General features: G+C 36.9%; 2 protein-coding genes across 2 annotated transcripts; both read right to left on the bottom strand.

The window, feature by feature from the left end:
* Nucleotides 1–1,017: 1,017 nt before the first annotated feature.
* LOC117931185 (serine--tRNA ligase) lies at nt 1,018–5,751 on the bottom strand. Its single transcript, XM_034852098.1, has 9 exons — nt 5,503–5,751; nt 5,256–5,326; nt 4,386–4,547; nt 4,181–4,286; nt 3,848–4,041; nt 2,998–3,101; nt 2,738–2,921; nt 2,151–2,330; nt 1,018–1,539 (listed from the first exon to the last, which is right to left on the bottom strand). Exons 1-9 carry the CDS (start codon nt 5,633–5,635, stop codon nt 1,330–1,332), a joined length of 1,344 nt encoding a protein of 447 aa, XP_034707989.1. The 5' UTR covers nt 5,636–5,751; the 3' UTR covers nt 1,018–1,329.
* A 2,039-nt stretch (nt 5,752–7,790) lies between these two features.
* On the bottom strand, nt 7,791–15,334 carry LOC117930599. The gene is made up of 11 exons (XM_034851233.1): nt 14,663–15,334; nt 14,013–14,079; nt 12,795–13,816; nt 12,631–12,699; nt 11,603–11,722; nt 11,227–11,559; nt 11,073–11,141; nt 10,398–10,562; nt 9,550–9,766; nt 8,995–9,336; nt 7,791–8,474 (listed from the first exon to the last, which is right to left on the bottom strand). Exons 1-11 carry the CDS (start codon nt 15,332–15,334, stop codon nt 8,362–8,364), a joined length of 3,189 nt encoding a protein of 1,062 aa, XP_034707124.1. The 3' UTR covers nt 7,791–8,361.
* Between the last annotated feature and the right edge of the window lie 4,527 nt (nt 15,335–19,861).

The following is a 19,861-nucleotide window of genomic DNA, read 5'->3' as shown; positions in this document are numbered from 1 at the left end:
AAAATTGATCTCCTCGACCAATTCCATGTTTTTGGTGGTGAAGCATGATCAAGCTCACCATCAAGGTGCATTACCCTCTTAAGGAGGGCAGCGATCCGGGTTTTCATGAAAATTATCGCTTGATGGGATGAATGGATGGATACTCTTCCTGATGTTGTTGGATGGATCCATGTCAGTGAATGAAGTTCCCAAGCAGAAGCAACAGAAATGAAGTTAGTGTTGCAATCTGGAAAGCGACATTCATTCATATCAATGCTTGGATGATGCCTTGACATGTTGATAATGCAATCCTTCCATCTGAAGTAGGTAGGAGACCAGTAGCTTTCTATCAAAACCTTTAAATCTAGGAAACCCTGTCAGAGTGTGACCTCTAGAAATGAATCCATGTGTTAAGCATTCTTGTTTCTCATAATAGCTACATTGATGCATACTAGTAGGCCCATATGTTTACAACCAAAAGCCAAAAAAAACCACTGTCAGTACTCCCTGGTTTACCATGCAGAGATCGTGCCTTAATAATTGAGTTTTAGAGGGAATTTACACAGAAGAAAAAAATGGAACTCATACCTCCTCAATCATGACATCCATACAACTTTTCATACAACAGCAAGATAGATTCCTGCCACTTATATTCTCTATCTGCAGATGCATACAACTTTTCTATATAACAGGTAGATATAGATTCCTGCCACTTTTATTCTCATCTGCAGATGCTTGCATTTCCTCAAAGTTCAAACAGAGGCATATCAATCCAAATTTTGCATAGTTCCAACTACAACACTAATACCCAAGTAACAGTGATTTTCTGTTTTCTTTTGAGTCAAAATACTCAGTTTTGAACTAGGCATAAGATGTGGGAAGTACTAATACCCAAATTTTGGGTCAGACTGACTTATTCCTTCTATGGGGAAGTTCAATGGACTGGCTACAACAAAGTGGGAAGTACTCAGTTTTGAACCAGTCATAAGATGTTGTACGGGGTTGGTATTAAGAGAAAAATGGCTGACACTGGAATACTTAAAGGCACAAGATGATGAATGATTGTCATTTAATACAACATTCAAATGGAAAAGTTCCAACAATATAAAAGGAAAAAAAAATCACATACCCAGATACATATGAATGAGTGGCAAAATACTATTTTGATTCCTACCCCTTTCCAACAGTATTGACCTTAAATATGGGTTACAGTTTAGCAACACATCAATCAACTGTTGAAGTCCACATGACTCCATTAATTTAGGATTTCAACTGTATTGTTCATTTTGGGTGGAGGTGAAAGTGGGGGGCATTAAATCTAATGTTGTAATGGTGAATTTAAGAGAGAATCTAGGCCTTGGATTTCTTCCCTTTGGCTTCTGTTGCTGGGCTGGTCTGGAAAGGTAGGAAGGTCTTTCCACCCATGAACGGTCGCAAAGGCTCTGGTACCTCAACACCATCTTCCTTCTGGTAGTTCTCAAGGATGCAGCAGATGGTCCTCTCAGTTGCTGTGAGGGTAGAGTTCAACAAGTGAACATATTGCTTTATCTGCTCATTGCTCTGCAACCAAACACAATTACAAGCACAATAAAAAAATTGGAAAATAGAGATTCCTCCATACATGGAGTTGGGAGTGCCAAGCATGCCGTCAAAGTATGATTTTAACAGATAAAGGAGATAAAGCATCATGCAAATTGGAGACAATAACATATCTTATTATACAAATTTTCATTTTTTGCTAAGTGCCATGTAACAAATGCAAATTTTCTTTCATTTCTTTTCATTTTCCCCTCATCCCTATTTGGATCACTTAAAATATTTTGGAAAAGGGTTTAAAACAATCACTGTAGCCAAAGATCAATTAAAGAAGAGCTGTCTTGAATGAACCAAGAGAAGCAAATCAAAGAGGAATGATTGAAACAAAATAGGTATAGATGATGAAATTTGGTTGGTTAAGACACCTCAGAGATATGAGATATTATACTGACCTTACCATTTTTCTTTTGGATAAATATTATACTGACCTTACCATAATTCCTATCAATTCTTTTCCGATATAAAACTTATGCATCCAACTGTTATTTGCCTGGCACTTCTATTATTGATAGAGGCAGCATGCGATGGCGTACAGCTTATTAAATTTTTAATAAGAACAAGTAAACAGGACTAACCTTTTTCTGTCCATATCGAATTTCTAATCTTCTGGACTGGTAGTCGGTACAATTTGAACACGAGACCAGCTCTCTGTAAGTCTGGGATGCAGGGAACCATCCTTCCAAATCATACTTCTTTGCAGCTGCATCATTCAAGGCACCAGAAACAATGGCAACAACTTGATAGGGAATGTTTAGCTGTAATAGAGGAAATGGAGTTACATTCAAGGGCGGAAAAAAGGGCATTCTTCACTAAGGAATAATCATCATATCACAAGAGCAGATCCATTTCTTTCATCTAAAATGGCAGAAACAGTACAGCTTAGAACTTCTGCATTCATTTATCCAAATATATCTTTGAATTTTGTTCACTAGGAGAGAAAAATAGAGAACAAATGGTGAAAACTGGTTGCCTAATCAATCATGACATGTATGAGGTTAAGAGCAATTCAAATTACCCCTATAGGTTCCCTAGAGAAACCGAATCATGAACATTCAGAAGAAAATTAATTATAGTTGTTTGTCTTTTTTTGTTAAATAAAGCAACATAAGAAAAAAAGGCAAACTAAAAATCTTGTTCTGATGGAAATGAAGAATTCTTGTACCATCTTGTAAAAGTCCTCTGAGTTTTTAATCATTTCCTCATGCATGTCCCAAGAGTCATTTCCATTTGGGCTGGTAATGCAGAACTGCTCCACTTTCTCAAACTGGTGAACTCGAAATATTCCCAAAGTATCCCGACCGTGCGATCCAGCCTCTTTACGAAAACAAGATGAATATCCAGCATATCTGCGAAAACATGTAATATTAACCCCCATTCTTTTGTAGATACTGTGAGACAAATAGGGTTCACAAGTGGGTTTACCTTAAGGGTAACTGGGAAGGATGTATCCAATCATCCAAATGATAAGCACAGAGGGGTTGTTCGGCTGTTGCAATCAGATATTTGTCATCTCCCTCACCAGTTACCTATTAAACACCAACTAAATCAGTCAGGCCCACGTTATAGTGGGAAAAATAGTTTCAATATAAGCGTGCTGTTATCTTTCTTTAATCTAAAAAGAAGAGTTGGAATAAGGCACTAGTGCAAGTACTCTTGTTTTAATAAAACAGAAATTAAAGAAATCATAATCACAAGGCAACAGTACTTGAGAAGAAAGGATTTGCTTGATGTAGCTGAAAAATACCATTTATTTGCTCCACAATTCAAATTCAGTTCAGGTGGAGAAACATGATTCAGTAAAAAGGCCACATCCCACCCATCCCATTCCAGCCATACTTACAACCCAAACAATCAAAGCAAAGGACATTTTAAAGGTTCCCCTTCCCTTCTGCTTGATCCAACACAAAGGTATTGGGATTAAGGCGGAGTTGGCTTGAGCTTGGTGAACAAACATAATAATATTCAAGATACCTTCACTAGTTGTACAAGATACCTTCTACAAAGAGCAATCTTCATTCAACTCATCAATGTTGACAAACCTAATCTAAACCATTGTGTAAATTTCTCAACATATGGTCACTTTTATAATAATTCTAATGGATGGGCTCACAAGCCTCTAAAATATTTTGCAGCCCTAGCAGAAATGTGAAGTAAAAGAACAAACTGCTTCTTACTTTGTAAGTCATAAGATGTATCTTTATATGGAATATAGTCATAAAATTTATATGGTCCCACTTTAGTTATTATCTCTTTAATAATATGTTAGTGTTACCTTGTAAAGTTCTTCATCAAATTGTGCTAATTGAGCACACTTTGCCATGATATCTTTTCTCATGAAGAATGGAGTTTGCAATGCTGTATATCCCCTTTTCTCCAAAAAATCAAGACCAAAGTTGATGAGGGCTTGATTAAGACGTACACCATCTCCTTTCAGGTAGAAACCTCTACCCCCTGCTATATTAGCACCTGCAAATTTCAAGTGTATTTGCATCATCAATAAGTTACATACAACTTCAAATGAATGCATCCGTGAGGAGCTAGAGGCAGCATACAAGTACAGAACTTCAGATTATGTGTGAGATTGAATGGAGACTTTAATTAATACCTTTCTTCAAATCTGCAATTCCAAGAAGTTCAACAAGCTCAACATGATTCTTTAGTTTTGGCTCCACTTTTTTCTCACCCCATGACCGAATAACAGCATTATTTGCCTACCAAAATTTATAAAATAAAAAAGAAGTTAGAGTAAACAAAGATTTTGCATTAGAATTAATAGCTTAAAATGAACTAAAATCTATCGATTTGTATACCTCATCGTTGCTCACTGGAACTGAATCATGAACAAGATTTCCAATTATTTCCAATTTTGAGTTCAGTGCTGCTAAAGCCTCCTGAACTTCAGCTTCTTTTTTGGCAGTTAACCTCTTGTTCTCATCTGTGCTCTTGATCATTTCACTTGCATCCTCACCAGACTTGTTTCAAACCAATTCAATAATTTAGTTTCACAACAAACAAACTGCAATAATCAAACCATAAAACATGGAAATTCAACATAACAACTTTTATAAAATATAGATAAGGTGCTTTTTAGTCAGATTGCCTTTGGTCATGCAGAATAAGATTTCACAGGACATCAAGGCTATGGAGTACTGATTCTGGCATGCATGTCCAACAAGATTCTAAGGCCACTCACAATGAACCAGAATTTCTTTTCTGCTTTTCCTTTGTTGGATACATAGACATATGGCAATTGACATATTGGACAGGACAATACTGTGTCAGTGTCACTGAAATGTTAAATTTTCCGTAGATATATCATATTTGTAGGTTAAATGAGTGTTTTAATTCAATAACAAACTTTCTTAGAACCGTATTTACATTACAGTCTTTGATTTATGGGCTTATTTCCATAGAACCATTATTAAAGCAGCCTAATACCTAATACCTAATACTAATTCCATGTGCCCAGTCCAACCCTAAGTACAGACCAAGATCAGAAATTGATCAGGCTTACATCTAAACCCCTAACAACAGATGAAGATCATTCTAAAAAAATTGAACATTTTCTATAATTGGAATCACAAGGAAAAATTTAATTCAGTTCATACTACTAATAAACCCCAAAAAATCACCCATTGAAAATGACAAAAAGATAAAAGAAAAAAGAAGCAGACACTCACAATTTTGAGCTTAGCAACTTGTTTGTTGATCTTGTTGAACTCCTTACGGAGATTCTCATACTCGAATTGACCTAAGCAACCAAATCAAAAATAAATAAATAAACAAAAATGTGTTTCCACAATTCAAGTTGATCTTTTTTTAGCTTTTCTGGGAAATAACTTGATTTTCCAGGGACACAAACAGGAATCCAGAAAACCCAAAAGCAAATTAATAAAAAAGAAAGGAGATCCAAGTGGAGAGGATTACGCTGGCGCCATTCTTTGTCGAGGTGGATGACTTCGTCGACGAGCTCAACGTTGGCGTAACGACGTCGTTGGGACTCGCGGATGATTTCAGGGTTGTGGCCCTTGTCTTCTCTGAAGAGGTTGATGTCCAACATTTCTTCCCCTTTCTCTCTCTAGCTTCTCTCTCTAGAATAAGGAAGATGAAAATGGAGGCGCCGATGATGAAGAAGAAGGCGACGCAGCAGTGATGTGGTTTCCTCCCTTTGAGCCCAAAACCCTAGCTGAGACTCTAAGCTTATAGCCAACTGGGCATCCACGCACCCAACATTCCTGCCCATTGGATCCATTCAAATGGGCCCTCAGTTTGCCACCTCATCACCAATTTTACAAAATTAAAAAATACGCACCCAATATTCTGCCCATTGAATCCATTCTAGTGGTCTATGCCATCTCATCACCAATTTTCCAAAATTAAAAAATATGCACCCAATTTTCCTGCCCATTAGATCCATTAACATGGGCCCACTGTTTGCCACCTCATCACCAATTTTATTAAAGAATTTAACAAAAAAAATTATTTCTTTACAACGAAAACTTTGAGCAGTGTAGGCCATGGAGGGTGACGAGGAAGGCAAAAGAAAGTTGAAACATTGTGGATTGGGAGAGTGACTTACAAGCCACTCTAAAGGTGGGTTTTGACTGATTCACACTCACACTGGTCAACCTTACTTGATCACAAATCAAAATATTTTAAACCCTAAATAATCATTCTTTTTATTTTACCCAACTTTTCTCCACCTTTTGATTGATTTCACATTCTATGGACCCAGATGAACTCTTTCATTGTTTTCATGGTAGGTCTTGACCCACGGAATTTTCTTTTTTCATTTTAAAAATTGTAGGTAAATATGATCTATATCACTTAGACGAACCTAACATTTGAACGATCACTTTAAATACTCGAGTTGGACTTAAATTAGGTTTTTTCAACCCAAATTTAATTTGGATTGAATTCAGACTAAAGTTTAAATAACGTCAACTCTAACCTGAATTTGAATTAATGTTTTATATATATATATATATATATATATATATATATATATATTATTCTATAAAATAATATTCATTTAAAAAAAAAATCAAATATATATCAAATTCATTTATAAATTTATGTTTATTCTTTTATTGTTATCTTGAATTTTACCTCATTTACTATTTAAATTTTTATATAAATATATTAAAAAAATTTTTTTAAAAAAATTATAAATGAATTTTAAAATATATAACTTGATCAACTCAGTGTAATTCGACCAACTTGATCAACCCAATCTAACTTGAATAACTTGAATTCAACTTGAACTTAGAAACATGTGGTTGGATTGGATTCAAGTTAAGTACCTTGAAAGTTGATAGGGCAAAAATTTGAATGATGCGTCGTCGGCACGGTGGTCATGCAATATGTCAAGTTATCATGAATCATTAGAGCAACAAGCAAAACCCGTGGTGGACGAGCCGCATGGGGCGCCTTGAAGTATCATTTCAACCGAGCGATGGTGAGCCGTGATGTTAGCCATTGATACTTTTTTAAGGCAACATGCTCGCTTGAGGGCTTGAGGGTTCCTCGGCGAGCCCAAACAAGACCGAGTGAGTGGGAATGGCACTCATTACATGGGAGAAGGGACATCCATGTGCCTTTTGATGGACAATGTTGGACGGGACGATTAGAATTCAGTTTTTAGTTAAGTTTAAATTAATTATTTTTTAATTTGGGTTAGGGTTGATTAGTCATTAATCCTATCAAGTTGTAACCCTAATGAAATCATCCTTATTTTGTAATTTAACTCTCAACTTTTTTCAACCAAAATGATACCATTTTAAACAAAAATGTCTTACTTTTCTCTTGTAAAATAACCTTCTTTAAAACACATAGGCAACTAATCAATATGTTGAAAGGTATTTATGTAAAAAAACAACTCACTTCTCAAGAAAAAAAAATGGAAGATGTTAGATTTATAAATATAAGATATTTTTATACCTTTTAATCAATTAATTTCAAAATAAACTCGCAATGCTGCTCATGGGGAGAAGCTAACATCCATGTTCAAACACAAATAGAAAAGAAGAAAATTTTTCTCCTTTTCACCAATCCACTGCAGAAGTAATGCAAAGCATTCAGGAATTGAAGAGGATTTTTGCTGAAAAAGAAACCCACTGACAAAAAACTGATAAATTGAATCTAAATCTCCAGAATCCTAAATCAGAATGAAAAAGGTCATTGAAGAACTCTACAAATTCTCACCAGGGGACACATTAACAAACCAAAAAATCTTTCTCATTATTCTCTTTGTAACTCTGAATATGCAAAGCCAATAACAGAAAAAGGGCCAAGGGGGAGGGGTGGGGGGGAGAGGGTCTGTGTATTGAATGTCCTCTGTTCTTTCATAGTTCTGTTCTATGTATAAAATGGGTGCTTATATCAAATCACCCAGCTCCAAATCATCATACAAGACTAAATTCAGACGATAATACAACACCTGTACATTCATTCACACCATGCTATGCTACACCTCCCACAGAAAGAATGCGAAACGAAGAAACAAGGATCGAATTGGATGCATTGCCTGAAAGAGCCGAGCTGCAGCGTGGCCATCTGGGTTTGTAATTGTCGTTCTGTGGTCTTGCCCATCCCATGACTGAACCTTCCAGTTTTGAAACCTTGATGAATGCCTGTACAGGACTTGTGCTTGAGGAAAAGAATCGGATTGTGTTGTAATCTCAGCCACACAGTTTCTAAACAAAACCTTCCCAACATTTTCCATGATTTCGCTGAAGAGCTTATAAAGGTGTGTACTTCCCAAACTTTTCTGCATGATTCTTCCCCTCACCCAGTTTGTAGGTCTGGCAACTTAGGAGGATCAGAACTAATCAGATTTGCCCACAAATTAGCTAGTGTCAGAAAGTAGTGATTCCCATTCCAAGCCACCATTTTCATACCTGGTTCAGGAGAAACAACAGAAACTTAGATGACAAGTTTGGTATCTGCATAAGGTTTTTCAGGATATTCTAAAACAAGTTTAGAGATTGTTATCTGCTTCATTTCTGGTTTAGGCAGCCTGAACATAATGATTCTCCTGTCCTGGTACATTCCAGTAAAGAATTTCTAGGCCAAAAATTCTCACCTCATTAAATGAAGCTGTCTAACCTACTGCATTCTTCACCATGGGTCCAAAGATGGAATATCAAATTTAAATTTCTTTTCAAATTTGACCAGGTGAGAAAATTGACATTTCTAATTTCAATAAGGGTCAACCTCTATGACCTCTGAAATTTCATTATGATTTGAGAGGTCAAAAATTCATATGCCAGAATCAAAATCTAATTGGGTGGTTAGCATAATCTGAGGGAGAATTTTTGGCCATGAATCATCTGCCCACCAAGATTGTTGAAACAGATGAAAGGGGTGGGTATTTTTCTTATCTGGTCTAACTCGAAGACTCTCCAGAGATCCACTTACCAGGCACCATTTCTGGTGTTAGCAATGACAGCTGACAAATAGGTTTTTGTTGAGCAAAGATGTGGTTTTGAAGAGGGAGCACATCAAGATCATGAACATGTTTGATGGATGCCAGTAATGCCTGGACAGTCGCATCATATTCAAAACCAACTGGATCACATATACAGTGGAGAGCGTCTTCAAGTCCTGAACTTGACCATATGGTAGAACATTCCTCCAAAAGAACAAATATGTCAACTTTTGCAGAACTTAACAATACCCATAGCTTGAAAAGTCTGGCCGAGGCACCAAGAACTTTGACTATTCTGTAAATCTCTCCAAGGGCAAGAATAAACTTCTGGCCTGCATTCATTCACAAAGTTAATAAAATCAAAATCAAAGTTAACAGATGAGGTAGCCCTTGTTTTACATTGCTTTCAAGACCTGCCTCCTGCTGCCAAGAGGGGGTGGGGGGGCGGCAGCAAAGGGGAGAATGAAGCAGTAGCAATGTCAAATCTGTATTTGACAGTTGAGACACTGTAGTATTAATATAGTAATTCTAGAACTATGCAATACCTCGAGGTTCAAATAGTATTTGATTGTGAACATTCTTCTGCAATGATTGCTTCCAAATAAAGGCACCCTGTTTCAACTCTTGAGCACAAACAGAGATCATTCTAGACCATGTGGAAACATAGTTGGTCACCTCGTCCATCGATCCCAACATGAGAATCTTTAGTATTGATGTAGCATGTTTAAAGAGTTCAACTGCTGACCTCAAATCCTTCTCTGCCTATTCATGACAATAAACAATTTACATTAAGTGGTTAAGTGGTATCAAGCCAAGAATCCTGATAAACCCAAACCATTGACTTCTCATAAAAATATTGTGCATGCTAACAAGTATGTTGGTGACCATCAAAACAAGTATCCATGTACCTTACAAAGTCTAATCCACAATAAGCCATTCACTAAATGTGTATCAGCAGGATGTGTCGCATGGTCACTTGAAAAGCATGAGATAATTATCACAGAATAGACAGTAAAACAAAATAAAACTCAAATAGAATTTACGGACAGCAGATATAGGCATTAGCTATGTCTCTCTTTTTCCTATTAACACTCATCGTCTTCATAGATTCAGTATGTGCAACTTCATGCAAAGCATACGTTAACAGGGGAAAAGCTCCTCAAACTGAACATCAATATTGCATATATATACCACTAATTTGAACAGAGTGACAGCAGGTATTATTTCTTTAATAAGTAGTTCATTAAGTTCTCACAAAAAAGAAGAATTATTCTATTCACCTGCCATAAATAGGTCCATGATAAAAATTGGCCAGAAAATTGACATGCCAAAGAATAATAAATAGATTTAATGGTGAAGAAGTTCATCACAGATCAATGAGAATGTCACATACCAATGATAGTCTTCTTGATAAGTGATATTCAGACTCAAGCACTTGAAACTTTGGTCCACACAGATCTTCAAGAAATCCATCAAGGCAAATATTTCTTGGTGGACCATTCTCAGGATTGACTTCTTTGGGGAGCATATTCTCTTGGGACAATTCCTTGCAGGCTTCCTACAACAGGAAATTGTCAGATAGAAAATATGGAGTAATATATATAATAATTCCACTTGCGAAAGCAAAGAAAGGTAATTCAACAATATTGTGCAAATACAGAGGCAGTAAAAGTTATGCATGTGTACAAGGGACTGATATTAACTACTGTAAAGCAATGGCAATGGCTACATTTTCTTATTACTTACGAAGGTTACTGCAAGGCTAATGAGAATTTTATTTCAAATTATTACAAATTGGAGTGAGGCTGAAGTCAGAAGACAGATCCAGTCTCTGATGTTTCCCAGATCCCTTTAACTTTACAAGAAACAAACTTCCTAAAAGTAGTGATGCTACCAATGGCCCATTTACTCATGTCCTTTCCCAAAAATTTGTTTTATTTTACAAAGAAACAAATTTATTAGAAATAACAACACTAGCAACATCATTTTTGTGCCGATCTCAGAGGATTCTACAGAGGATTATAAAAAAACATAACAATAATATCAAAGGAGCTGTTCAAATACCAACCTTGATCTCCTCGTCAAGAGCCACTGCTTTCACATCTTCACCAGACAGGGCAGCATCAGTTTTAGCTTTCTAATAAAAAGCATATTTCACAAATTTAGTCCCTTTAATGATATACTGCCAGAGAAAATCCATAAAAATTAAGAGGTGAACCAACCTTAAGACTGTCAAGATGGCAGAGTGCAACAAAGCATGACTCCTCTTTCAATTTCAAATAGAAGTCGACATAATCCTTTAACTCTACTTTGGTAGAAAAGTTTTGATGTGCATTATCAACACCATGAGCAGAAGTCATATCTTCAGCTTTGGCTCCTGAAAAGGCATCCTTAAATTCCCAGGAATCGTCATCAAAATCATCGCTACCATTAACTATATCAGAATCCAGCACTGTTTCAGCAAAACTAAACCCATTTTCACTTGGTTTTTGGGCAGAATCAACAGATGTGCTTGGCTCAGATTGGTTGTATAAACTTGATATAAGATCATTAATAGATATATAGAAGCCTGAAGGGTTGTGTCATTTCTTGATTGGAGTTGGGCTTGTAAGCCAAAAAATCTTGATGATTCAAAGAATCATCAGTTTCCAGTTCTCCATAGCTAAACATAGACAGGGGCAGAGCTCCTTTATGATTCACTGGCTTTCCCTCATTTTCCTGGAAAGTTGACAGTGAAATGGTTAAACAGCTAAAAGAAGAAAAATTGGGGTTCAAAGCTTGACCTAGTGTAGCAAAATTCAGTTTATCAATGAAATACAATTGCTAATAACAAATCCAACAATTCATAAGCAAGAATCACCATGTACATGGAAGAAGGTCAAGGACCCATCAGGCATGAAGTAATTGTGGATTGACATTTTATGCATGGTCATAGGGCTTATTTACTATTTCAGTCAGAGAAAATTCAACATCTTAGATAAGATCACCCAGAATATTTAAAATACAGAATCAGTGCAGAATTCCACACTACTGGAAACATGTGTTTGATATGCAATCACACAAGCTTCAATAAACAAAACAAGTAAATAAGCAGCATTGAGTTTGAAATGAAGGAATTCGTGAAACATTAGATGCAGCTCCAGATCACAGCAAGATGACAACTATGCGATAGAAGTAACCGTGTAACCAAAACGGAATTCCACAATTTTAGTTGGAGGCACTGAGCGGACAAGTGCAAGGCCAAAAGGGATTAAAAGGATAATGGTAAGACCATGGCAGAACCTGTGAGAAGACATGGTTTTCTATAACTTATCGTATGCCCTAGACGAAGTTGTGGTTTTGATCACAAATTACTATGATAGGCTTCCTTTACTTGGGCTGAGTGTCCTATTATGTTCCACCTGTAGTGGTTGTAAAGGAAAAGCATTCATGTGATAAAAGCAGAAACAGATTATCATTGAAGATCAAAAGAAAGGCATTTCTTCTGGGAAAATCATCCCACCTTTTACACGTTTTGATCTTTAACATAGCATACATTATGGATGCTAAGTAGAACATTTTGAATCTGATAAAGTGCAATGTATAAACTTGTAACAATATAGAAGCAAATCAATTGAATCACCCACCTGGATTCCACCATCAAACTTGGGAACTTGAACCCCAGGATGAGAAATGCCAGCAAGCTTTTGCTCTTCCTATAACCAAAATTAAAGTTTGAACATAAGAGCATTTCTAAAAACTGATGCATAATTAATCAAGAGAAGCAAATCCAATCAAATTGCTAATTCACCTCATACATCAACTCGGTTTCAGAAAACGCATCCTTAAATTCCCCAAAATTTTCATCAGGATCAACATTTTCATCTCCCAGATAAGGCTTCAACACATTCTCACTATCAATCAGCTTGCCTGTAGAGTTTGAATCTGCAATGGTATCATTTTGTCCAAGAGTTGGTTTGAAATCAAATCCAATATCCAATTTGCTAGGTTCATAAGAAAGTCCATTTGACACAGCAAAAGGATCAGTAGAACTATTTGTAGCATTGTGAAACCCAGATGAGGCTTTGGTTCCCTCAGCATTTTCCTGCCAAAGCCCATTTGACATGGAAAAAAAATCAGTTGAACTATCTGGAGCATTGATAAACCCAGATGTGTAATTTTCTCCTCCAGAATTTTCCTGCCAAAGTTCAGTCGATGCAGCAAATAAAACACCAGAATTATCTGGAGCATTGTGAAGCCCAGATACTTGTTTTGATGCCTCAGGATTTTCCTGCCAAAGCTCATTTGATGCATCAAAGAAATCACTAGAACTATCTGGACCATTGTGAGACCCACTTACGTGTTTGGCTCCCTCAGGTTCCTGCCAAAGCCCTTTTGATGCATCAAACAAATCCCTAGAATTACCAGAGGCAATGTGAAACCCAGATCCCCTAGATTCTTGCCAAAACCCATTTGAAGCATCAAAGAAACCACTAGAATTATCAGGAGCATTGTGAAACCCAGATGTGTTTTTGGTTCCCTCAGATTCCTGCCAAAGCACATTTGATGCATCAAACAAACTACTAGAATTATGAGGAGCATGGTGAAACCCAGATGCATATTTGGCTCCCTCAGAATTTTCCTGCCAAAGCCCATTTGAAGCAGCACAGAAATCACCCGAGCTATCAGGAGCATTGTGAAAACCAGACATGCCTTTGGCTCCATTAGAACTTTCTTGCCAAAGCCCATTTGGTGCAGCAAAGAAATCTCTAGAACCATCCAAAGCATTGCAAAATCCAGATGTGTATTTGCCTCCATCAGGATTTTCCTGCCCTTTTCCATCACATTTAAACCAAGAAAATGTCAGCTTTACAGACAAAATGCTCTCCCTAAACAAGTAGCAACAAGATTCTTAATAGATCAACTGATTTCTTTTAGGGATAATTATACACACACAACACTGAATTCTCCAATACAAATTGATCATGAAAACACAAACAACATACAAATATATAAAATTAAACAATACCCGCCTGCATTTCTTGCTTTGCTGTTGTCTCAACTTCCAGTCCTAATAATCCTGAACCCACTTGTACCTGACATGAACAGGAAAAAAAAACAATCATATTTTTTCTAATGCTTCATTTGGTTCCGGAGAAAATGGCAGGACTAGAAAAGAACTTCAAAATTTTTAACATTAGTTTGTTTTATTATTCAAAAACATCCATTCAGTTTTCTCTAGCATAACTATTTGGCTCACCTCACAGTAGGTCCTTTTTTTCCCAAACCAAAACAACAGAAAGCTGGAAGTTTGAAATTTTTTTGCTCCTCATTTTTCTCAGAAAAGAAAGATAAAGGAAAAAAGGTGAACTATAAAAGCTGAGCTCCAACGTCCTTATTCAAAATTTGCAGTTCTTTTGCTCCTCAACATTCTTCACAACCGAGCAAGGGGTTAACTATAAAGCACCTTAATGCCCAAAATTTAATTTCTTCTCTCCCTCACGTTTGACACCAACCAAGCATAAAGAAAGCAAAAACTACATAAATTATATATATATTTGTCTCAGTTTTTCTGCATAAGGGGAACCGCAAAATAATTCACATTCAAAATTTTATAACTTTTTCTTCCCCCCAATCTTATGCACAACCCATCATAAACAACAAGTACTGAAACATTACCTTAGAATTTTCAGAGACGGCACCCTTGAATTCCCATCCATCATCATCATCAATACCATCATCCCCATCAACCAAATCCGCATGCAACGCATTTGAATCCGAATTTGAGTTCAAATTCCGCCCATTAGAGACCGCAGGCGACCCATTTTCACCCTTGATCTGCTGATTCTGACTGTACAAATTTGAAAGAATATCATTAATCCCAACAACCGGATCCACCTTCGGTCCGTGCTTCGCAGAATCGACTCGTTTGTGATCGAAAGTCTTCGCGGGCTCGGAGGAATCAGATTCCTTCTCTTCCTTCTCCTCCTCCTCCTCCCCAAAGATCGATAACGGCAAGGCACCTTGAGGCTTAACCCACTGTTTCTTCTCGGATTCAGATCGAGTCGGCACTGAGTCCACGCAGCTCACCACCGATTCGGAGGGCTTCGCTGAATCGTTGGGGAAGAAACCAAAAGGGTCGAAGGGCTTTGCGGTTTGGGAGGGGTTGGACGATGATTGAATGTGGGAGAGTACATTGGAGAGTGGGTGTACGACGAAATCGCCCCATTCATCGTCGGTGAAATCTGTGCCGTTGATCTGATTGAAATGGACGGTCGGATTTGTGAAGGAGGCAAATTTGAAATCCCCAAAACCCTCGTCGCCGTCGTGGACGGATGAAATCTCCGCCATGGTTGAAGCCCTGAAGGTGTTCCTCTCTCTGACTATCGTTTTTGTGGGTGGTGCTTGGTGCGCACGTTAGGCTTGTGCGCACATGCCGTTCACTGTAGTTGCAGCTGGCAAAGTTTAAAATGGACCCACAATCCAGTTGAGCCAACTGGATTCGGGTTGGCCCACTAATGAATTATAACAAAATTCCCAAATTAAAACAATTTTTTTTATTAAATTTGATTCCAAAAAATTATTGTTAAAAAATATATTGGATGAGAATTTGATCCAAAAATAAATAAATTTATTTCCAATGAGAAAATGAGAAATGTTTTTCATTTTTTAAAATAAAAAATACATGATTCAAAATTTCCCACTGAAAAATTCATAACCAAAGCCATACTATTAGGATTGATTAGTGACAAATGAACTTAAGCCAAATCCCAATGGACCACAATGTCCACCATGGTCTAGTCAAAAACAAAAAAGCAAAGGGGGCATGGGTTATTGTGGAATGAGACACACCCACAAGCTAATTCTCCTAAATAAATAAATAAATAAATAAATAAATAAATTTTCGACATTATTATTTCATCCCAAGGTTCAAAGTCCCCACTTGTGGGAAATTTGGTTGGAATTCATTAAAATCTAGGACCCTCATGTGTCCACTCTCATGATGATGACCAAAGTTTTTAATTATAGTTTATCATTTGTTCAATTTATTTATTTTTTCTAATTATATATATATATATATATTATTGGAGTTGGTTGAGTGTTGAAGTTAGGTTGATCCAACCAAATAAGAGATCAAAGAGAACTATTTCAAGGAGTTGAAACTGCTAAAAACTGTCTATAAACCATTAAAAAAAATTGAAAAAAATGTGAAAGATTTTTGTGTTGTGAAATGAAATGATTCTCGATTTTAATGTGATTTCATTCATGACTTGGGATAAAGAATTGAACAGTGAAATGACTAGTTTCCTTTTATTTTTTATCTTGGGTATTTCAAAAAAGTAATTTAGTAATCCGAAGTTTTCCTATATATATAGATATTTCTCATAACATCACAAAGGAGAGTTACAAATGGGTATGAATTATATAGCATATTGATGCTAGTGACGATATCGATCGTGACTTTGATATGGAGTTAGAGCTACTAATTGTGACGAATACTCTAACTATGGATATGATGTCGACAATAGATTGATTTTATATCACCCTTCAATTCGAATTAACAAAAACAATGTCTTCTTACATAATATGGATTCCAAATTTGATTGGAAATTATTTAGATGTACAACCCTCATGTCCCACTCCCATGATGACAATGAAGACCTTTAACTACGACAATATCATTTATTTAATTTATTTTCTTATTTTCTAATTATTGTAAGATTCAAGATACCATTTCTACCATGTGACAAGCATTCATATGGTATGAGTGTCATTGTCTTATTTTCTAATTACTGTAAGATTCAAGATACCATTTCTCTACCATGTGACAATCACTTCATATGGTATGAGTGTCATTATAATATCATGTCATATGTATCTTTACGAGTCATTGAATTAAGAATTAAGATCGGTCTCATGTGGAATCTAAATTATGATCTGTTGGGCTTTGTGGAGCCTAGTTTTATTTGATCCGGTTTGACGACCCGACCCGAATAATATTGCATGGCTTTTTAATGGGAGATTTACTAAGGCTTGTTGGGCCCATTTAGCCCATTGTGGAACCACCTTTTGTAATTAGGGTTTTTTAGTGTGGTGTGGTTACCGTGTTATATATAGAGAGAAAATATTGTAGCCACCGTGGTTGTACTTTGTATTCTTCCCTGATAATAGTGATATCCCTACAACTCTATGGACGTATGCATATTGCCGAACCACGTAAATACTGTCTTGTGCGTGTGATTTTTTTTTTCTTTTGGCGTGTGTTTTTTCTCTATTTTTGTTTCTCACAGGTTGGGAATTCGGTTTAATTCCCTACAACTGGTATCAGAGCCTAAGGTTAGGTTTGAGTGGGAGCAATGGTAGAGGAAGCAAGAAAGGCGTCTAGAATAGAAAAGTTTGATGACATAGACTTTGCGTATTGGAGGATGCAGATTGAAGATTATCTCTATGGGAGGAAATTGCATCTGCCTCTTTTGAGGATAAAACCTAAGAGTATGAAGGCTGAGGAATGGGCGCTTCTTGACAGACAGGTTCTAGGAGTTATTAGGTTAACTCTGTCTAGGTCTGTTGCACATAATGTTGTAAAGGAGAAGACCACAACAAATTTGATGAAGGCTTTATCCGGTATGTATGAAAAGCCGTCCGCAAACAATAAGGTGCATCTGATGAAGAAATTATTCAATTTGAAGATGTCAGAGAATGCATCAGTAGTACAACATTTGAATGAATTTAATACAATCACAAATCAATAGTCGTTTGTAGAAATTGATTTTGATGATGAGATTCGTGCTCTGATCGTCTTGGCTTCTTTGCCAAACAGTTGGGAGGCAATGAGGATGACAGTAAGCAATTCTACAGGTAAGGAAAAGCTCAAGTACAATGATGTATGAGATTTAATTCTGGTTGAGGAGATTCGCCGAAGAGTTGCAGGTGAAACCTCAGGATCTAGTTCTTTCCTAAACCTTGAGACAAGAGACAAAGGTAATGATAGAAATTCAAATCGGGGTAGATCAAATTCCAGAAATTCTAATCGGAATAGAAGCAAATCTAGATCAGGCCAACAAGTACAATGCTGGAATTGTGGGAAAACAGGTCACTTTAGAAGGCAATGCAAAAGTCCTAAGAAGAAGAATGAAGATGATTCTGTTAATGCTGTAACAGAAGAGGTACATGATGCATTACTTTTAGCAGTAGACAGTCCACTTGATGATTGAATTTTGGATTCAGGAGTTTCGTTTCATACCACTCCACACCGAGAAATCATACAGAATTATGTTGCAGGTAATTTTGGTAAGGTGTATTTGGATTATGGTTCAGCCTTGGATGTTGTGGGTCTGGGAGACGTCCGGATATCATTGCCCAATGGGTCTGTTTGGTTACTAGAGAAGGTTCGACATATTCCTGACCTGATGAGGAATTTGATTTATGTTGGACAACTTGATGATGAAGGACATGCAATACTATTTGTTGGTGGTACTTGGAAGGTTACAAAGGGAGCTAGGGTATTGGCTCGTGGAAAGAGAAGACCGGTACTCTGTATATGACCTCATGTCCAAGAGACACAATTGCAGTTGCTGATACAAGTACTGATACAAGCCTATGGCACCGCAAACTTGGTCACATGAGTGAGAAAGGGATGAAGATGTTGATGTCAAAAGGAAAACTACCAGAATTGAAGTCCATTGATTTTAACATGTGTGAAAGTTGCATCTTAGGAAAGCAAAAAAATGTGAGCTTCTTGAAAACTGGCAGGACACCGAAGGCTGAAAAATTGGAACTAGTACACACTGATTTGTAGAGGCCTTCTCCGGTTGCATCCCTAAGAGGTTCACGGTACTACATCACTTTTATTGATGACTCAAGTAGAAAGGTATGAGTTTATTTTCTGAAAAATAAATCTGATGTATTTGAAACTTTTAAGAAGTGGAAGGTCATGGTTGAAACAGAAACATGTTTGAAAGTAAAATGTTTGAGGTCAGATAATGGAGAAGAGTACATAGATGAAAGGTTCAGTGAGTATTGTGTTGCACAGGGAATAGAAATGGATCAAAATCACCTAGCCTACTTAGGTATCCATAACTAACCGATTAATTGCCACGTTTTCCTCAACTCAGTCAGTAGAGACCTTTTTAGGGCTTAGAGGGGTGCTACTCCTAGAGGTACCTTCCCAATAAGTAACCTGATCCCCGGACCAAGACTCGGGTTTTTCAAAGACATGCTTTTTCCAAAAATTATGGAGTCACATTTTAGGGTTTTTCTTTCTTATTTTATTTTCCCTTTTAAATAAAAATAAAATAAGTGGCGACTCCAACTTTTTTCCAAAAATTAATTTTTCACAAATAAAAAAGCGAGTCTCGCGATCAAGTGGGGACGCACGTGAAAAATGCGGGTCCACAAATTGGCGACTCCACTGGGGATTTTTGAGGATCAAGCTTGAACACTAGTTGAGGAAAATGTGGCGTTTAATTGGTCGATTAGAGGGTACCCCATTTTTTTCTAGGCAAGGTGATTCGGTTTGCTTGCTTGTTTGGTTTGTTATCCTAACATGTTTGATTGCCTTGGATGATCACTTGATTGTTTTGCTCACTTTAGCATGATTCACTCTCACATATGCTAGGTAGGACTTTGATTATTTGATATTTATCTGCTTCGCATGACTGCCTGTTGTATGACAACCATTTCTCTTGCATGTTTGTATGATTGCTTGTCTTTGTTCACTATCTCACTTTAGATCTTAGGTTTTTCGGATGCACCCACATCCTTCATCGTGCACTTTAGATTATCCTTGAGTGTTGAGAGATGGGAGAGCCTTCACCATTAAGAAACCCCCTGGGAACGCGAGGAAGTGCATGTGTGGAGGTGATGACCACCTTGCAT

This window comes from Vitis riparia, chromosome 14 (assembly GCF_004353265.1).
Source record: "Vitis riparia cultivar Riparia Gloire de Montpellier isolate 1030 chromosome 14, EGFV_Vit.rip_1.0, whole genome shotgun sequence".
Taxonomy (NCBI): Eukaryota; Viridiplantae; Streptophyta; class Magnoliopsida; order Vitales; family Vitaceae; genus Vitis; species Vitis riparia.
The sequence above is the reverse complement of the archived record's forward strand: the minus strand, read 5'-3'. Positions and strand labels throughout refer to the sequence as shown.

Excerpts from the sequence above, each read along its gene's own strand:
- LOC117931185 (XM_034852098.1), bottom strand. The coding sequence starts at position 5,635 with ATGTTGGACATCAACCTCTTCAGAGAAGACAAGGGCCACAACCCTGAA. Across the intron at positions 4,042-4,180 it reads AATTGCAGATTTGAAGAAAG|GTGCTAATATAGCAGGGGGT; the intron begins GTATTAATTAAA and ends TGAAATTTGCAG. Across the intron at positions 2,331-2,737 it reads CAGAGGACTTTTACAAGATG|CTAAACATTCCCTATCAAGT; the intron begins GTACAAGAATTC and ends CCTCTATTACAG.
- LOC117930599 (XM_034851233.1), bottom strand. The coding sequence starts at position 15,334 with ATGGCGGAGATTTCATCCGTCCACGACGGCGACGAGGGTTTTGGGGAT. Across the intron at positions 11,723-12,630 it reads AGTTTGATGGTGGAATCCAG|GAAAATGAGGGAAAGCCAGT; the intron begins GTGGGTGATTCA and ends TCAACTTTCCAG. Across the intron at positions 11,560-11,602 it reads TTTTGGCTTACAAGCCCAAC|ATTAATGATCTTATATCAAG; the intron begins TCCAATCAAGAA and ends TTCTATATATCT.